General features: G+C 40.5%; 1 protein-coding gene across 2 annotated transcripts; it reads right to left on the reverse strand.

Annotated features, from left to right (window-relative positions):
- Nucleotides 1–488: 488 nt before the first annotated feature.
- On the reverse strand, nucleotides 489–17739 carry LOC123769158 (uncharacterized). Of its 2 annotated transcripts, none has more exons than XM_069309937.1 (8): nucleotides 17585–17736; nucleotides 6447–6659; nucleotides 6118–6276; nucleotides 5290–5519; nucleotides 3936–4044; nucleotides 3442–3554; nucleotides 3008–3140; nucleotides 489–2199 (listed from the first exon to the last, which is right to left on the reverse strand). In XM_069309937.1, exons 1-8 carry the CDS (start codon nucleotides 17625–17627, stop codon nucleotides 2186–2188), a joined length of 1014 nt encoding a protein of 337 aa, XP_069166038.1. In that variant the 5' UTR covers nucleotides 17628–17736; the 3' UTR covers nucleotides 489–2185. The 2 variants fall into 2 exon arrangements, with proteins under 2 accessions (XP_069166038.1, XP_045616099.2); XM_045760143.2 differs by lacking the exons at nucleotides 489–2199; nucleotides 3008–3140; nucleotides 3442–3554; ... (2 more) ...; nucleotides 6118–6276; nucleotides 6447–6659 and adding exons at nucleotides 10954–11244; nucleotides 12073–12205; nucleotides 12782–12894; ... (2 more) ...; nucleotides 16129–16287; nucleotides 16460–16669 and having other exon boundaries at nucleotides 17585–17739.
- Between the last annotated feature and the right edge of the window lie 1847 nt (nucleotides 17740–19586).

Below are 19586 nucleotides of genomic sequence, written 5' to 3' on the forward strand. Positions count from 1 at the left end.
TTCTTGGTTCAGAGAATTTATTAAAAAAAATTCAAAACTAACTTTATGTACAACTGTTAATCTTAACATATAACAAACTTCGCAAACAACAATCAATCTACACATTTAACAAACTTCACATACAACCACCAAACTCCACATACAACAATTATACTTCACATACAACAATCAATCTATACATACAACAATTACACTAGACATGTAACAGACTACACATACTGTACAACAAACTACATGTGAAATAGTAGATTAAATATAATAATGACGGTTTGGAGTCAAACGAAACTCAACAACATATCCACTAATTCCGTGTTAAATATAAGAAAGTGTTGCGCAAAATTAGTTATTCAGAGCAATACAGAACAAATACTTCTCTTCAACTTTTGTATCTAGCGACGTGTTCCTGGTAAATACATAAACAAACACATAAATACATAATCACTGTAATGGTAAGGCCTCCTTTAACTGGGGTTATTCAAACTACAGTATACAGCCTCTCCATATATTTCTTGATCTTTATCAACACAGCAACCCGGTCTCAAACTTATAGCATCTGAAGACACCAGAATCTAAATTTCGATGGTTTAGTGGCATTAAAACTCTTCAATTTATACGTATTCTCAAACAAATGAGCCCCAACCTCAATAAATTAGGCGCGTTGAGCTAGGATGGTACGCTTAATTAAGCAAACACTACTAAACCACACTACCTGCCACCCAGAAAGTTGTCCTTGTGAGCTGGATTAGAGACACTCTTAAAGCTTTATGTGGACCAGGTATTAGAGTGGATTTAATGAGGCTTTTAATGTTTCATATTGACATAAAATGCAAGAAAATTAAGAATACAATAATTATGTTGCTTTCTGATTACATTTTTTGTGTGTGGATAGGCAGGCAGGAGAGTTACTCAGTAGACAAAATATTGGAGTTCTTGCGAGGCAGGATCAGGTATAACATTTGGGGTTTACGGCTCATGCTCGGTGATGATATGGAAAATTTGTTTACTGAGAATTATATAAAATATATATATTAATGTAATAATTTCCCCTGTAAATTAATGTAACTATAATCTCCAATTTTGTAAATGATTTAAAGAAAAATAAGTATAACATTTAGGGGTTTTAATGATCATGTTCTGTGATAATGAGACATTTGTTCACTGAGAATTATACTACTGTATATATAATGTAGTATTGCCTTGTCAAACTTATGTATATATGATTTATATTGTATTTTCGTAAATAAAGATAAAAAAAAATAATAATACATAATTATTGCAACGCTTTGATAGAACGTACACAAATGGACTGTTGCATCCCAAAATAAACCAGGTTTTAGCCCATATATATGTACTAAATTAGACTTAAAATGGCGCATATTAGGATTGGAAAATCAGACTTTTTGTCAGATCGTGAGATCAGACTGTGTTTTCTGTGGTCAGTGAGCGTGGATCGAGCGAGATGTGTAGGAAATATCCCGTGGACACATGTGCACAGTATGTATATCATGGTTACCACTAGTTCATTTATTTATTAAAAGTAATACAATTCTAATGCATATTGAATGAAGTTAAATTCATTAACCTTGCCTAATTCTGTAACTTCTGGGGAAAACATAGAAGAGCTGCTTGCATGAGCTAAGCTGAAGAGCTAGTGATTCTTGTAGACCCTGCAGGAGGTGCAGAAGAGTTGCTTATATGACCTAAGTTGAAGAGCCAGTGGCTCTTGTAGATCCTGCAGGAGGTGTAGAAGAGCTGCTTACATGACCTAAGTTGAAGAGCCAGTGGCTCTTGTAGACCCTGCAGGAGGTGTAGAAGAGCTGCTTACATGACCTAAGTTGAAGAGCCAGTGGCTCTTGTAGATCCTGCAGGAGGTGTAGAAGAGCTGCTTACATGACCTAAGTTGAAGAGCCAGTGGTTCTTGTAGATCCTGCAGGAGGTGTAGAAGAGCTGCTTACATGACCTAAGTTGAAGAGCCAGTGGCTCTTGTAGATCCTGCAGGAGGTGTAGAAGAGCTGCTTACATGACCTAAGTTGAAGAGCCAGTGACTCTTGTAGACCCTGCAGGAGGTGTAGAAGAGCTGCTTACATGACCTAAGTTGAAGAGCCAGTGACTCTTGTAGACCCCGCAGGAGGTGTAGAAGAGCTTCTTACATGACCCAGGCTGAAGAACTAGTGATTTCTGTAGATCATTCATCAGCAACTGTAAGGATTGTGAAGGTGCCAGCATTAAGACAAAGGCTATATTTTTTGTTTTTTTGTGTATGTAGGTTTTAATAATTTTTAAATTTAAATACATTACAAGAAAAGAAAATGTTTTCGTGAAAAAATGTTAGAAAAGGGTTTAAAGATGCTTTTATTAATTACACTAGAAAAATTAATTTGTTAATTTGATGTAGGAAAATTTAGGTTTGTTTAGATTACTTGGTGCGCATAAGGCAGAGTCCAACTGGGTTTACAACCCAATATAGCCTAGTGCGGAATTTTAACACGCCTCAGTCATATATCTTGGTGATAAGACGCTGGCGATTATAATTAATGAAACTTAAAATATAAGGCACTGGGTGGTATTAGTGGTTGGCTGGTGTGGAGTGTGGGGGGGGGGGGGTGGCTTTTGGCTGGCAGGTATCAGGGGTGGCTGGCAGGAATAGGGGGTGACTGGCAGGTACAGGGGTGGCTGGCAGGTGTAGGAGGTGGCTGACAGGTGTAGAGGGTTGCCTGTGTTGGGTGTGTGGAGGGGTGCAACCATTAACTGTCACGTGGGTTATCTGCCATGTTTCCCCTGAATCCCCGCCCTAGTTTGAAGCCTAACATATTTATTTATACCATCTTTGATGTGTTTTTTACGTTTATGATTGCAAATGATGTGTGTTGCAACCTGGGAAAGGGCATTATTTAACTAGTGGGAGCTCGGCCACTCTAACAGGCTTCCCCTCCTTGACAGTACTGTAGTAGTAGAAACAATGGTATTAACGATAGCAATGATACTAGTACACAGAGACAATACTCACGACATTGAAGGTCCACATCAGTCATGTTCTCGCCGTCTTCAGTGACCCAGTGGAAGGTTTCACTGTCGCAGAAGAGGACCAGAGGCGTGACAACCGTCTCAGAGTGGTAACCCTCAACACAGGTCACGTTCACCTGTGTACGACAAGCTTCTTACTGTATGCTCTAGAACACTTCATGCGCTCTCATGCAACACTTATGATGAGGCTGAGTCACTATACTATATTGACCGAGTATAACTTACTTCCCGGTTACGAAACCATAAATATCAGTTAGTCTAGTGGAATAAGTGTAACTGTTTAGAACCTAAAAAGAAAGGAAGAATGCAGTGGGCCTATTGGCTTCCGAAAGGCAAGAATACTTCACGTAAGGCACAGGCTATGGTGAGCCCTTAATGCTGATCTCAAGTGCACCTTATGCTTAAATAGTACTGTACCTGAGGTACGCCTTCCCTGGGGATGTACTCGTTGCGGCAGGTCTTCCTCCCTAAAGAGTATTCCTCCACCTGACTGGTCACGTTCAACATAGCAGGACATCCCCGAAAGTGCCCTGTGGGAGAGTCCTTCTCTGTTACCTGAACATCATTTGTGTTGAGCTTCATGCTTACTGATATCTTAACTCTCCAGTATGTTATCTTGTTATTGTACTTTAATTGTTCATTGTCTTTAAAGTTACTCATTTAATTTCCATAAATTTGTTTCGTTCTGGAACTCAAGGGAGAGGACAGAACAATGAAAATAGTTTGTTATGCGTAGCAAAGTCGTTCATTGAAGTTCTCCGTCTTATATATATGTACCAAAACCATTATATTTATAGTATTTTCAATGATTAATGTGGATCTATCTCTCAATACACGCAGAAACAAGTGGAAACAAAATACATGTTAATAATAAATGTCAATACTTAACCTTTAGAACATCACCAACTCACAGTCAATCTCATCAGTGACTATTTCCGTTAGAGGGATGTAGCTACCGTCAGATTTGGTGACACCGTAGGTAAAGAGGAATACGACGTCATAAGGAGTGTCCTCGTTGAACTGTGAGAAAATAGAGCAATATTCGTGTCATGATTTATACGTGGACTCTAGATTACTCTGGGTATTATATATACACCCATTACATTGAGTGTCTGTATACTATTTTTGCTATGTTGGTTAAATGCATCTCTAAATGGTTCACGCACATAAGACCATGGTAACTGCAGAGGGCCTATTGGCCCATACGAGGCAGCTGCTATCTATAACCACCCAATGCCACTCATATACATGTCCAACCCACGCTTGAAACAATCCAGGGACCCCACCTCCACCACGTTATATACTGCAGTTACAAATAATTACAACCAGGACCATAACACCTAACCTAACTTTTTCCTAAGAAAAATTATACTCAAAATATCAAAATATCAAAATAAAAAATACGTGTAATATCTATTTATAACTTATAAAGTATTGTTTTTGTTTACACAATACGTTAAATGAATGAGTGGGTCATTTGGGTCGGGCGGCCGGCTGCGGGAGGGTGCTTGGTCGAGCAGCAGTACCGGAAGGGAGGTGCTGGTTACATGGTTCTCCAGCAGTATTGGCTGGGTACTTGTGGTGAAAGATTGTGTGTATATGTGTTCTAGTGCCTGGCTCGTGTGTCACTACCTCCCCAAGGACTGTGGTATAGCGAACATGTGGGTAAGTGTTTGATTCCTGTTAGTAGCTAGCTGTTATTGGATGTGTAAGTGGTGCAGAGTACAGCTTTTATGGACTAGGATAGCCATACGGGTAATTGAGTATACATAAATTTGAATAATTCATATAATATTGGCATAAGATAATTTAGTGATTTAATGTGTAATACAGTATGCAAAGCTAGCAAGGTCAGGCCTAAGCAAGCCTATTTTAGGGCAATACTAGCATACAGAGGCTGCCTGGTTGTATTGTGTTAATAATGGTAAAGATCCCTTATTTTCCTCGCCTTAACATGAGTAACATTTCCCCCTTTTTCCCCTTAGAATGAGAAATATTCTAATTATTCTCCCCTTTGGCTTGTCTAAATATCGAGTACTCTCATTTCTGGAAACACTACAACTTTGTTAAATAGTTTACAAAATGGGGAAATGTTGTAGTCATCAGGCCCCCCCCTACCCACCACCCCCTCCTTGCGTCGACAAGCTTTTTTCCATGAATCCTGAGAAAATCCATCATTGAGTACAATATGTCGCATCAGAGTAGTGAAGACAATTAAGGCTCTCGTGGGATACTTCCCCAGTGCTGAGAAAGAGTCCGACTTACTTGAAATAAAACGTTTCTGTAAGAGTAAGCGACAGAGGTGTTTTCGTAAAGAACTTTGTCCCACTGGCTGTCTGTGACCTCATCGTAGAAGCCGCCCGAGGTCTCAGAGTACAAGCCTGCGTGGGCTGTAGGCTCCGGGAATACAGCGTACAGATTAGCGGACGTGTTGAATGTGCATGGAATTTCGAAAGTGTCTTGAAATATCATGATCAGCTCTCCAGAAGTCGTATCTGGAAGGCGGAGGAGGGGAAGGGTGAAACAGTATTATCTGCAGTGATAACCACTGACATTTTCAATATTAAATATGTGAGAGATCAAAGTTTAAATTGTAATACTTTGTCTTGATTAGTACATCATGCATCTGCATTAAAATTGCACCTCCTTTCTTAATTTGGAATAACAGACATATAAATTTATACTTTTTGTATGTACAAACTTAAATTTTAGAAACTGGAGAAATTAAATGTTGAAGCAGGAGTGTTTTTTTAAGTACAGTACTTACAGGAGTCATTTCTCAAACAGTACATTACAAAACCATCCAGGGCAAGTAAAATCTTAGACCTAATGTTAACAGGGAAGTTGAACATAAATAAATCACGTCCGATATTACATGCAGAAATTGTGCAAGTAGCCTAACAGTATCCTGGATTTGCATAAAGCTGATTTTAAGAAATGAAGGCAGGACCTGATGCATGTATCTTGGGCTACCGTGAACCCTGAGGGGTGGGCAAGTGCACTTAAATTATATTAGAAGTGAGAAAGGCCTGTATAAGCTAAAAAGCTGTCAAATTAACAGGTCGGCGTCTGACTGCGCAATCCAATACTCACCAATTATAAGAACTTCCCATTTCTCCGAGTCGACAACCTCGCCCGTGGTGGTAGTGACGGAGCAGGAGTAGTAGCCTCCAAGGTCATACCGGAGTTCTATCAGTTCCAGGTCCCCGTCTTCCCGGTTCTCGTTAACTACGCCAGACAGACTTCCATTGGCTGTGTAGGGAGAGAGGGAGTAGTGGGTAGAGACCTAGAATGGAGGCAGAAGTGTTTAGCGATGGTTGGAATAGAGATAACAGTAGCTGAAGGTCGAATCTACAGTCTCCTGGTCAGTGTATTCTATCACACAGCTCATTACACACGAAAGAACAATATAACCAACTAACATTTTCCAAGCTCCACTGGAGACCACACGTAGGTGCCGACTGCGTCCTCGCCACTCCACAGCGCCCAGGAGATAAAGTCTACAGTCTCGTCATCCTGGAGGGTGTATGGGCACTGGATAACGCTGAGCTGTGGTGACGACTCCAGCTCGTAGGCGATGTAGGTACGGTTCTGTATCAGGTGTATGGGTCCCACCTGCACGCCCGCCGTCACACCTGTACCCTCGCAAAAAAGGTTTCTTTGTTAAATCACAGTTTATAACACAAGGTAGAAGCTGTCAATAGGGTTTTCAGGCCTTTGGGAGTCTGATTTCACACTCACCAATAATTGCCAAGAGCGGGACGGTGAAGGAGAAGGCAGCCATGACAGATGTGGGCCGCGCCGCCAGGAGTGCTGCAGTCAAATATTACTGTTATTAATACCCGACCTTCAGTCGCACGGGCCCGGAGATAATGGTGCCAGGGGAAATGTTCCCAGGAGTAGGGAAGATAAGAGGGAAGAGAGGAGGACGAGGAAGAAAAGAGGAGGCAGTACAAGAAGAGGAGAGAAAGATAAACATGTTGACATAGAGAGCGTGTACAAAGTTCTCACGGACCAGGAATGTAAAAAAATAGATTACAGTATTTTAGAATTGGTAAGAAATATAATGTTTGGAAAAATATGTATACACACCCACCTGGGCTCTCGGGGAATCGAACCCACGACCAGTGTATGGATCAACTTTAGGTTCTGTCATATTTGTTATAAATGTTTGTGAATAAGGAGACAATGAGTGTTACCCAGCCGGCACCGGGGCTCCCTGGAGCCTGGCCGAGGTGACCAGGTGCAAAGGGCGCCCCAGAGCCGGCCACGTGTACACTTCAGCGCTGTCTCAGCACCACCACCAACCCCACTTATCGTGCCCGCCTGGATCACCAGGCGGTTTCACACGGTTAAATATGACTCACATCAAACGGCCATGACCTGGCACTTGACGATGTCTGTGACGCCTGTCTGACCCTCTCACATTTATCACCGCTACTCTGGCGATATACTCCGTCTCTATATTTTACACTTGGGCACCCTCCATAACCTGTGCAAGGGAGGGAAGGAGAGGGTCAACAATGCCCTAAACTGTTGGAAGCTGCCATTGTGGTGTCAGGCCAGGACTGACAGGAGTCAGCTGCGGTGATGCCGCTATCATGAAATCAAATCAGCTTGGGTTCTGGGTTTCCCGTGGTTGAGAAGTGGCAACAGAGGGGTGAATCACCCAGCCATAACCAGACGTTAATATTTCTTGGGAAAATTATCATCATTCTGAGTAACTTGAAATTTAGTTTAGCTAAACACGAGTAAATACTGGAGTCATTTGACTACCAGGAAGGTCTGCTCCGGGCAGAGTAGGTCACCGGCGAATCCTTTATACACATTATGATTTGCAAGCGCATTTTTCTGCAATATATTTCACATGTCTGGTGAGGGAGAGATTATCATAAATCACTACACCTCCATATACTCCGTAAATAACTGCCCATCCTCCTAAAATTGACTCAAATGTACAAACATGTCCTGTTGAACCCCCCATAATAGTTCGTTTTGTACTATTGAATTACCCCAAATGACACGCTAAAAAATTGCAAATATAACTAAAGAAGCTAACCTGTCAAGCAGTCGTATGATAATATGTGGTATGTTAGGCATAATATAGCACATATATGTGCTATACTTGACCTAGGAATGTTTAAGTTAGGCTTTGGGATTTTTTTTTCGTACCGTTGCGGTAAAGTTGCTGTAAGTCCTGTCATTTTAGGGGGACGGGTTGAGAAGCTCTTGGGATTTGCTGGTGTAAAACATATGAAACAACATTGGTTACGAATTGGCAAGTACTATGAAATTGAGCCTGTTTCAGAAAGCTGTAATAATTGCAAAATTTTGAAAAGTGCTATGGAGATTGACAAAACTATTTTAGATATGTATGGTATGGTAGATACAACTAATTAAACGGACTACTCTATGTAAAGGTAAGAAAAACGGTGGAATAGGAATACTGAATGTGTACCATAAGTCATTTTCAATCTTATGTGTTACCTTTAGAGAGGAGATAATGCAGAGGAATAGTGTAAATGCGCTAGGACATTACTTTTGTAAATTACGTGTTAGCTACTTGATACATATGCCAGAGTATACTGACCATGATACATATGCCAGAGTATACTGACCTTGATACATATGCCAGAGTATACTGACCATGATACATATGCCAGAGTATACTGACCTTGATACATATGCCAGAGTATACTGTGACGATAATCTCCTTCAAGAGATTGAGCCTGCTCTTCCCTCCATAATTACGTCTTCACAATTATATAAAAAGACTATGGAAGAAATGTCCAACAACGACAACAACACCAGCAAGGCTTGCCAGGGTGAGCAGAAACGTATGCAGCCAGCCACCTGTTCGAACTCCAACCACCAAACTACCCGTTGATCGCTACGGCTCCGCTGATTGGTCGCCGGTCTGGCTGCACCTGCCTCGCCCCCCCCAATACTACCTGATGTCTGGGGTCGCCCCAACATCAGTCCTCAGAATGTTCAGTGCTTTCGTAGCCAGCACACCTCCCAGCTAGACTCTAGAGTGTACTGAGAGAGGTGGTGGCTTTAAGCCAATATTCCAGCACCTCCCACTTACTGTTGTATTGCACTTCTTGTTATTTTGCCTTAACGTAACTTTTCATTTTGTCATTTAAGTATTCTTATTATTTTGATTCATTGATTTTATTATAAGAATTTGTTTGTGCATTATTTTCATGTTTTGATTTATTTAACGTAATTAAAATTTCATTGTTAAAGTTTACTTGTGTTTTGTGTGTCTTCTCCTTACCTTACCACAGACGAAGTTCCAGTTTTTCTATTTTTTTTTATAACTATGTGACGAGGCCATACCCCTAGCCTTAAACAGCCGAACACCAACGCGTTACCGTCACAATACTGACCTTGATACATATTCCAGAGTATACTAACCATGATACATATGCCAGAGTATACTGACCTTGATACATATGCCAGAGTATACTGACCATGATACATATGCCATAGTATACTGACCATGATACATATGCCAGAGTATACTAACCATGATACATATGCCAGAGTATACTAACCATGATACATATGCCAGAGTATACTAACCATGATACATATGCCAGAGTATACTGACCATGATACATATGCCAGAGTATACTGATATTGATACATATGCCAGAGTATACTGACCATGATACATATGCCAGAGTATACTGACCTTGATACATATGCCAGAGTATACTGACCATGATACATATGCCAGAGTATACTGACCTTGCCTTTATTTCACCGCACTTTTATTCATGTGCAATTGATGTTCTCAGGCGGATTTGTAATATTGAAGGTTTTTTAATGATGAACAGTAAACAAGTGTATGATGTTATACTGCCAAATATAGTTCCTAGGGTAGAGGAAGCATATCCACTCTTTAGCTTTTTTTATTTTTATTTAAGAAAATACAATATAAATCATATATACATAAGTTTTACAAGGCAATACTACATTATAATTCTCATTGAACAAGTGTGTCATTATCACATAACATGATCTTTAAAACCCCTGAATGTTATACTTATTTTTCTTTAAATGATTTACAAAAATTGGAGATTATATTTACATTAATTTACAGGGGAAATTATTACATTCTTTAGCTGGCAAGTAATATGGGCAAACCTTCATGTTAAATTTATTGCCCCAAAACAACGTGAGCTATTGTATGGCTATATTCATGAGACCCTTCCTACTAATGATAGGTTGTTGATGTTGGGCATTAAGGACAACAATAGGTGTGACCAATGTACTGAAATTGAGAATAATATGCATATATTTTATTTCTGTAAGCAGAAAGTTGTTCTTGTAAACTGGATTAGAGACACTCTTAAAGCTTTATGTGGACCAAGTATTAGAGTGGAGTTAATGAGGCTTTTAATGTTTCATATTGACATAAAATGCAAGGAAATTAAGAATACAATAATTATGTTACTTTCTGATTACATTTTTTGTGTGTGGATAGGCAGGCAGGAAGGTTACTCAGTAGACAAAATATTGAAGTTCTTGCGAGGCAGGATCAGGTATAACATTTGGGGTTTACGGCTCATGCTCGGTGATGATATGGAAAATTTGTTTACTGAGAATTATATAAAATATATATAAATGTAATAATTTCCCCTGTAAATTAATGTAAGTTAGGCGCGTTGAGCTAGGATGGTACGCTAAAGCAAGCCTCACTAAACCACACTACCTGCCACCCAGTAATAATAATACTTATAGCAACGCTTTGATGGAACGTACACAAGTGGACTGTTGCCCCCCAAAATAAACCAGGTTTTAGCGCATATATATGTAGTAAATTAGACTAAAAATGGCGCATATTAGGATAGGAAAATCAGACTTGTCAAATCGTGAGACCAGACTGTATGTTTTCTGTGGTCAGTAAGAGTGGATCCAGCTAGTTCATATATTTATTAAAAGTAATACAATTTTAATGCACATTGAATGAAGTTAAATTTATTAATCTTGCCTAATTCTGTAATTTCTGCGGAAAACATAGAAGAGCTGCTTGCATGAGCTAAGTTGAAGAGCCAGTGGCTCTTGTAGATCCTGCAGGAGGTGTAGAAGAGCTGCTTACATAAGTTGAAGAGCCATTTGGCTCTTGTAGATCCTGCAGGAGGTGTAGAAGAACTTGTTACATGACCCAGGCTGAAGAACTAGTGACTTCTGTAGATCATTCATCAGGAACTGTAAGGATTGTGAAGGTGTCAGCATTAAGACAAAGGCTATATTTTTTTATTTTTCTGTGTATGTAGGTTTTAATAATTTTTAAATTTAATTATATTACAAGAAAAAAAATATTTAAGGGAGAAAATGTTAGAAAAGGATTTAAAGATACTTTTATTAATTACACTAGAAAAATTAATTAGTTAATTTGATGTAGGAAAATTCAAGTTTACTTTAAATAGTTAGATTACTTGGTGCGCGTAAGACAGAGTCCAACTGGGTTCACAACCCAATATAGACAAGCCTAGTGCGGAATTTTAACACGCCCCAGTCATATATCTTGGTGATAATTTAGATTGTAAAGACGCTGGCGATTATAATTAATGAGACTTAAAGTATATGGCACTGGGTGGTATTTAATGGTTGGCTGGTGGTGTTGTGTGTGTGTGGGGGGGGGGGGGGCTGGCAGGAGTAGGGGGTGTGTGGCAGTTGTAGGAGGTGGCTGACAGGTGTAGGGGGTTGCCTGTGTTGGGTGTGTGGAGGGGTGCAACCATTAACTGTCACTTAAATAGGTGGGAACGTCCAGGTTGCAGACGTGGGTTATCTGCCATCTGTTTCCCCTGAATCCCCGCCCTAGTTTGAAGCCTAACATATTTATTTATACCATCTTTGATGTGTTTTTTACGTTTATGATTGCAAATGATGTGTGTTGCAACCTGGGAAAGGGCATTATTTAACTAGTGGGAGCTCGGCCACTCTAACAGGCTTCCCCTCCTTGACAGTACTGTAGTAGTAGAAACAATGGTATTAACGATAGCAATGATACTAGTACACAGAGACAATACTCACGACATTGAAGGTCCACATCAGTCATGTTCTCGCCGTCTTCAGTGACCCAGTGGAAGGTTTCACTGTCGCAGAAGAGGACCAGAGGGGTGACAACGGTCTCAGAGTGGTAACCCTCAACACAGGTCACGCTCACCTGTGTACGACAGGCTTCTTTCTGTATGCTCTAGAACACTTCATGCGCTCTCATGCAACACTTACGATGAGGCTGAGTCACTATACTATATTGACCGAGTATAACTTACTTGCCGTTTATGAAAACATAAATATCAGTTAGTCTAGTGGAATAAATGTAACTGTTAAGAACCTAAAAGGAAAGGAAGAATGCAGTGGACCTATTGGCTTCCGAAAGGCAAGAATACTTCACGTAGGCCTATTGACTCATGCGAGGTAAAAATCCTGCAGCAGGTCTCCTGGGCCATGTGAGGCAGGTCCTATTTACACCCTTTTTCTGCTGTGCCTGTCTATCCTATTTGTTAAAGTTATATATTTAAGTAACTCTACTTGTCAGTTTGTTCCACATGTTTACAACTCAAAATTTATCAAATCTATATCTCTAGCACGGGCTATGGTGAGCCCGGAGTGGACTTACCTGGCACAGGAGCGGTTTTGTTTTAGATTTAGCTACTCAGAACGAAGTGGCCATGTAGCACGGGCTATGGTGAGCCCGTAGGTGATCCCAAGCGCACCTTATGCTTAAATAGTACTGTACCTGAGGTACGCCTTCCTTCGGGACGTACTCATTGCGGCAGGTCTTCCTCCCTTCCGAGTATTCCTCCACCTGATTGGTCACGTTCAACATAGCAGGACACCCCTGTATGTTCCCTGTGGGAGAGTCCTTCTCTGTTACCTGAACATCTTTCTGTTGAGCTTCATGCTTACTGATATCTTAACTCTCCAGTATGTTATCTTGTTATTGTACTTTAATTGTTGATTGCCTTTAAATTTACTAATTTAATTTCCATAAATTTGTTTCGTTCTGAAACTCAAGGGAGAGGACAGAAAAATGAAAATTGTTTGTTATGCGTAGCAAAGTCTTTCCTTGAAGTTCTCCGTCTTATATATATGTATCAAAACCATTATATTTATAGTATTTTCAATAAGTTGATTAATGTGGATCTATCTCTCAATACACGCAGAAACAAGTGGAAATAAAATACATATTAATAATAAATGTCAATACTTTGAGAACATTCTCAACTCACAGGCAAAAACATCTGTGGCCGTTGTTATTAAAGGGATTAAAGAACCATCAGTTTTGGTGACACCGTAGGTAAGGGCGAATACAACGTCATAAGGAGTGTCCTCGTCGAACTGTGGGAAAATGGAGCATGATTCCTGTTATGATTTATACGTGGACTCTAGATTACTCTGGGTATTATATATACACCCATTATATTGAGTGTCTATATACTATTTTTGCTATGCTGGATAAATGCATCTCTAAATGGTTCACGCACATAAGAACATAAGACCAAGGTAACTGCAGAAGGCATAGCCTATTGACCCATACGAGGCAGCGCCGATCTATAACCACCCAATCCCACTTATATACATGTCCAACCCACGCTTGAAACAATCGAGGGATCCCACCTCCACAACGTTATATACTGCAGTTACAAATAATTACAACCAGGACCATATCACCTAACCCAACTTTTTCCTAAGAAAAATAATTATACTCAAAATTATAACATGTAATATTTATATATAATTTATAAACTTTGAAATAATCTATGGGTTAAGTTGCAACTGTGAGGTTGAGTAAATGAAGATAGCAAGGTTATGCAAAATGAAAAGTCAAAGTTTGTTGTTCTAGTTGAATGCTAAAAATATTCTATATTATTTTGAATACTTCATCTAATATTGGCATAAGAGAATTTAGTGATTTTTATATGTAATACAATATGCAAAGCTAGCAAGGCCTAAGCAAGCTTATTTTAAGGCAGTAATAGCATACAGAGGCTTCTCTGCTTGTATTGTGTTAATGATGGTAAAGATCCCTTATTTTCCTCCCCTTAGAATGAGAAACATTCTAGTTCTCCTCCCCGTTGGTTTATATAAATGTCGAGTACTCTCATTTCTGGAAACACTACAACTTTTGTTAAATAGTTTCCAGAGTGGGAATAGTTGTAGTCGACATTCGACTTGAGAATGGTCCAGGACGGACCTAAACGTCGTCGTCCCTTCACTTTCTAGTGTGTGGTTTGGTCAACAATGTTGTAGTCATCACTCCTCCCCTTCCCCCCCTCCACACAACACCCCTCCTTGAGTCGACAAGCTATTCCCATGAATCTTGAGAAAATCCATCATCAAGTACAATACTTCGTATCAGAGTAGTGAAGACAATTAAGGCTCTCGTGGGATACTTCCCCAGTACTGAGAAAGAATCCGACTTACTTGAAATAAAACGTTACTGAAGGAGTAAGCGACAGAAGTGTTTGGGTAAATGACTTTGTCCCACTGGCTGTCGGTGACCTCATCGTAGAAGCCGCCCGAGGTCTCAGAGTACAAGCCTGCGTGGGGTGTAGGCTCCGGGAATACAGCGTACAGTCTAGCGGACGTGTCTAATGTGCATGGACTGCCAATAATGTTTTCAAAGTCTTGGCTCATCGTATTAGAAGTCGTGTCTGGAAGGCGGAGGAGGGGAGGGGTGAAACAGTATTATCAGTATTATCTGCAGTGATAACCACTGACAATTTCAACATTAAATATGTGAGAGATCAAATTTTAAATTGTATTACTTAGTCTTGATTAGCACATCATGCATCTACATTAAAAATTGCACCTTATTTCTTAATTTGGATTAACAGACATATAAATTTATATTTTTTGTTTGTATATTTTCTCTTTTTTAATTTTCATGTCAACCTTTGGGGTTTTAATCTGGTTAATTCTTAAATAGATTTTACTTTTTTATATTTTAAGTTGCCCTTTTATGTGGATAATGTGTAGTAAGTGAAATGTAACAACTAAGTGTTGGGTCAGGTTTTCTTATTGGTGGGAGTGTCTGGCAACGCTCCTAGTTAGTGGAGCATTGGTTTGACTTGTTTGTCTAAGGAGTTCAGGGACCCAGGTTCCATTCCCTTGTATAAACCCAGGTTCTTTCCTTTGTATAGACCCAGGTTCCATTCCCTTGTATAGACCCAGGTTCCATTCCCTTGTATAGATCCAGGTTCCATTCCCTTGTATAGACCCAGGTTCCATTCCCTTGTATAGATCCAGGTTCCATTCCCTTGTATAGACCCAGGTTCCATTCCCTTGTATAGATCCAGGTTCCATTCCCTTGTATAGACCCAGGTTCCATTCCCTTGTATAGACCCAGGTTCCATTCCTTTGTGTAGCCTCAGTATTTGTCTTTTGAACTGAGTAGCTTTTATTGCGGGTGGACAATGTTAGCAGGTGTTTCCGAGTGTTAGTAGCCGAGGTTAGGATCTGAGTGTGTACAAGGATTACTCAAAGCTGGAAGGTTTTGAACAGGAAAGAAACAAAGCCGCAGGGCAGAAAGCCATTGACGCATTCTAGTTTTCACTGGCAGGAAACTTAAATTTTAGAAACTGGAGAAATTAAATGTTGAAGCAGGAGTGTTTTTTAAGTACTTACAGGAGTCTTTTCTCGAAAAGTACATTACAAAACCATCCAGGGTAAATAAAATCTTAGACCTAATGTTAACAGGGAAGTTGAACATAAATAAATCACGTTCGATATTACATGCAGAAATTGTGCAAGTAGCCTAACAGGATCCTGGATTTGCATAAAGCTGATTTTAAGAGATGAAGGCAGGACCTGATGCCTGTATCTTGGGCTACCGTGAACCCTGAGGGGTGGGCAAGTGCACTTAAATTATATTAGAAGTGAGAAAGGCCTGTATAAGCTCATTAAGGATGGGAAAGATTATTTAAAAGCTGTCAAATTAACAGGTCGGCGTCTGACTGCGCAATCCTAATCCAAAATTTGAAATGAAATAGTTCACGATGCTTCAAAAGTATCTGCCCGGTACTCTTTATTTTGTTAATGATTCCTTGGGAAATGTTGTGGTCTGTGAACGGAGATACTCACCAATTATAAGAACTTCCCATTTCTCCGAGTCGGCAGTCTCGCCCGTGGTGGTAGTGACGGAGCAGGAGTAGAAACCTCCAAGGTCATACCGGAGATCTGTGAATTCCAGGTCCCCGTCTTCCCTGCTCACATTAACTACGCCAGACAGACTTCCATTGGCTGTGCAGGGAGAGAGGGAGCAGTGGGTAGAGACCTAGAATAGAGGCAGAAGTGGTTAGCGATTGTTGGAATAGAGATAACAGTAGCTGAAGGTGGTATGGACAGTCCCCCCTGGTCAGTGTACTCTATCACACAGCTCATTACACACGAAAGAGCAGTATAACCAACTAACATTTTCCAAGCTCCACTGGAGACCACACGTAGGTGCCGACTGCGTCCTCGCCACTCCACAGCGCCCAGGAGATAAAGTCTACAGTCTCGTCATCCTGGAGGGTGTATGGGCACTGGATAACGCTGTACTCAGGTGACGGCATCCCGTAGGTGATGTAGGTATAGTTCTGTATCAGGTGTATGGGTCCCACCTGTAAGCCCGCCGTCACACCTGTATCCTCGCAAAAAAGGTTTATTTGTTAAATCCCTTTGAATTGAAAATCAACAACACAAACATTCTTTGAAGTTATCGATGAAGGGTTTTGTATTATATTTCTGTTCTTGTGCAGTTTGATGAATATTACTGTTTATAACACAAGGTGGAAGCTGTCAATAGAAATAATTCATTTTTGAATTACAAGTTCACGCAAATGAAGTTGCTTGAAGTTGTTTATGCAAACAAGTTTGAGATTTCATCGTTGTTTGCGTTACTTTGTTTTTTCTGTATTTTACCCTTCGATTTAAGCCTAACGTGTATGAATACACTCTGGCTGCTTGTCCCCCGACACAATGAATCATTATATTATTATCTGACCTAAACAAATCATAGCTTTTTGTATTAGTGTTTTCAGGCCTTTGGGAGTCTGACTTCCTATCAGACCTGAATGTTGGAACCTGAATGCATGATAATTTGGGTGCAATGTGTGTCATTATGATAGGTTATTTTTGTGTGAGATACGAAAGAGATTCTAAATCGTTTATTCTGTGTAGTGAATAGATTATTTATAATTGCTATTATGAGTATAGTACTGTCTGTCTTGCAGAAGTTTTCCAGAACTTGGGGAGTAAGTAGTCTTTTGAATGATAGAAAATGACACCCTTCTGTGCTTTTTAGTGTACTGATAGTTTTAATGCAGCTAGTTCTCTTAGTGTAGAGTTCTGTCAGCTGTTGAAGCTGACAATTATAGTCTGCGTAATGTTTTTTCTATAAAACTGTTGACGGTTGCACTGAGGCATCCATGTTGACAGTGCTCGTGAGTCCTGAGGTTGTTATTAATAGAGGCAATTGCTTCATGTGTGACTACTTTTAGCAGAGTAATATTCTAATTATCTTGACACTGAGAGAGAAGGTCCATCTCACACTCACCAATAATTGCCAAGAGCGGGACGGTGAAGGGGAAGGCAGCCATGACAGATGTGGGCCGCGCCGCCAGGAGTGCTGCAGGAGGATGAGGCTGCAGCCAAATATTACTGTTATTAATACCCGGCCTTCAGTCGCACGGGCCCGGAGATAATGGTGCCAGGGGAAATGTTCCCAGGAGTAGGGAAGATAAGAGGGAAGAGAGGAGGCAGTACAAGAAGAGGAGAAGGAAGCAGGGAAATAGAAGAATGAAGAGTAGTAGTAGAAGGGTTAGCAGTTTCTGAATTCAAAATATTGTACGTATTATGGGGTTGCAAATGAATGATATTCTCTGCGCGAGCGTCTTGTATAACAAGTCTAAGCATACATTTTTAATTTCCGTAAGTGACGAGGACATTCAATAGGTGCATTACAAAAGTGTTGCTTTGGAACGACTAGCAAACCTTTCTCGCTTCCGTAGACTTAAGTCATATTTTGAAAAATAAACTAGAAAGATAAACATGTTGACATAGAGAGCGTGTGCAGAGTTCTCACGGACCAGGAAAATAAAAAACCAGATTACAGTATCTTAGAATTGGTAAGAAATATAACCTTTGGAAAAATATGTATATACACCCACCTGGGCTCTCGGGGAATCGAACCCCCGACCAGTGTATGAATCAACTTTAGGTTCTGTCATATTTGTTCTAAGTGTTTGCGTTGACCAGACCACACACTAGAAGGTGAAGGGACGACGACGTTTCGGTCCTTCCTGGACCATTCTCAAGTCGATTGTGGTCCAGGACGGACCGAAACGTCGTCGTCCCTTCACCTTCTAGTGTGTGGTCTGGTCAACATACTTTTGCCACGTTATTGTGACTCATCGCCTGCAAGTGTTTGTGAATAAGGAGACAATGAGTGTTACCCAGCCGGCACCGGGGCTCCCTGGAGCCTGACCGATGTGCAAAGGGCGCCCCAGAGCCGGCCACGTGTACACTTCAGCGCTGTCTCAGTACCATCACCAACTTCACTTATCTTGCCCACCTGGATCACCAGGCGGTTTTGCACGGTTAAATAATGACTCTCACATCAAACGGCCATGACCTGGCACTTGACGATGTCTGTGACGCCTGTCTGACCCTCTCACATTTATCAACGCTACTCTGGCCATATACTCCGTCTCGGTTTGCTCCGGGCAGAGTAGGTCACCGGCGGATGCTTTATACACATTAAGATTTGCAAAGCGCATTTTTCTGCAATATATTTCACATGTCTGGTAAAACTCACTGAAAAATATTACGTGCGAGTCTTCATCAACTGTGAATCCTTAGTTTGTGATGAAGTTCTCCCTCAGCCACAAACTCTGCAACATTAGCATAAACCTCATTAAGGTTCTCAACCTCTAATGGTAAGATGCTCTTTTGGAAATAAGTAAGAATGCAATTTTTCCTTTCATTATTGCAACTTTTCTAAATATTTTGCAGAGGACAAATATTTGTAGGCTGTTCCTGAGCATTTAAGGAGCGTTCCCTTAATCTTTGATTATTTTATATTCTAACACATAATTTTATAGCAAAGTTTGCCAGAAAGAAAAGAAAAGTGCAGCAGGTGTCTTTTCATGTCAGATTGTATGATATCATAAGGTCGTCAGGGGTCGTGTCATGGACTGTGTGATATCATGAGGTCGTCAGGGGTCGTGTCATGGACTGTGTGATATCATGAGGTCGTCAGGGGTCGTGTCATGGACCGTATGATATCATAAGGTCGTCAGGGGTCGTGTCATGGACCGTATGATATCATAAGGTTGTCAGGGGTCGTGTCATCGACTGTCTGATATCATAAGGTCGTCAGGGGTCGTGTCATGGACCGTATGATCCATGATAACAAAGAATTTGATAACTTTGGATAACAAAGAATTTGAAGAACCTTATAGGTAAAAAGAGAGCTTGGTACAAAAGGATTAAAAATGGGGAGGTCACTTTAGAACAGGAATTCGTACAACTGGTTAGAAATGTTAAAAAAGAGATAA

This window comes from Procambarus clarkii, chromosome 66 (genome assembly GCF_040958095.1).
Source record: "Procambarus clarkii isolate CNS0578487 chromosome 66, FALCON_Pclarkii_2.0, whole genome shotgun sequence".
In the NCBI taxonomy this organism is placed as follows: domain Eukaryota; kingdom Metazoa; phylum Arthropoda; class Malacostraca; order Decapoda; family Cambaridae; genus Procambarus; species Procambarus clarkii.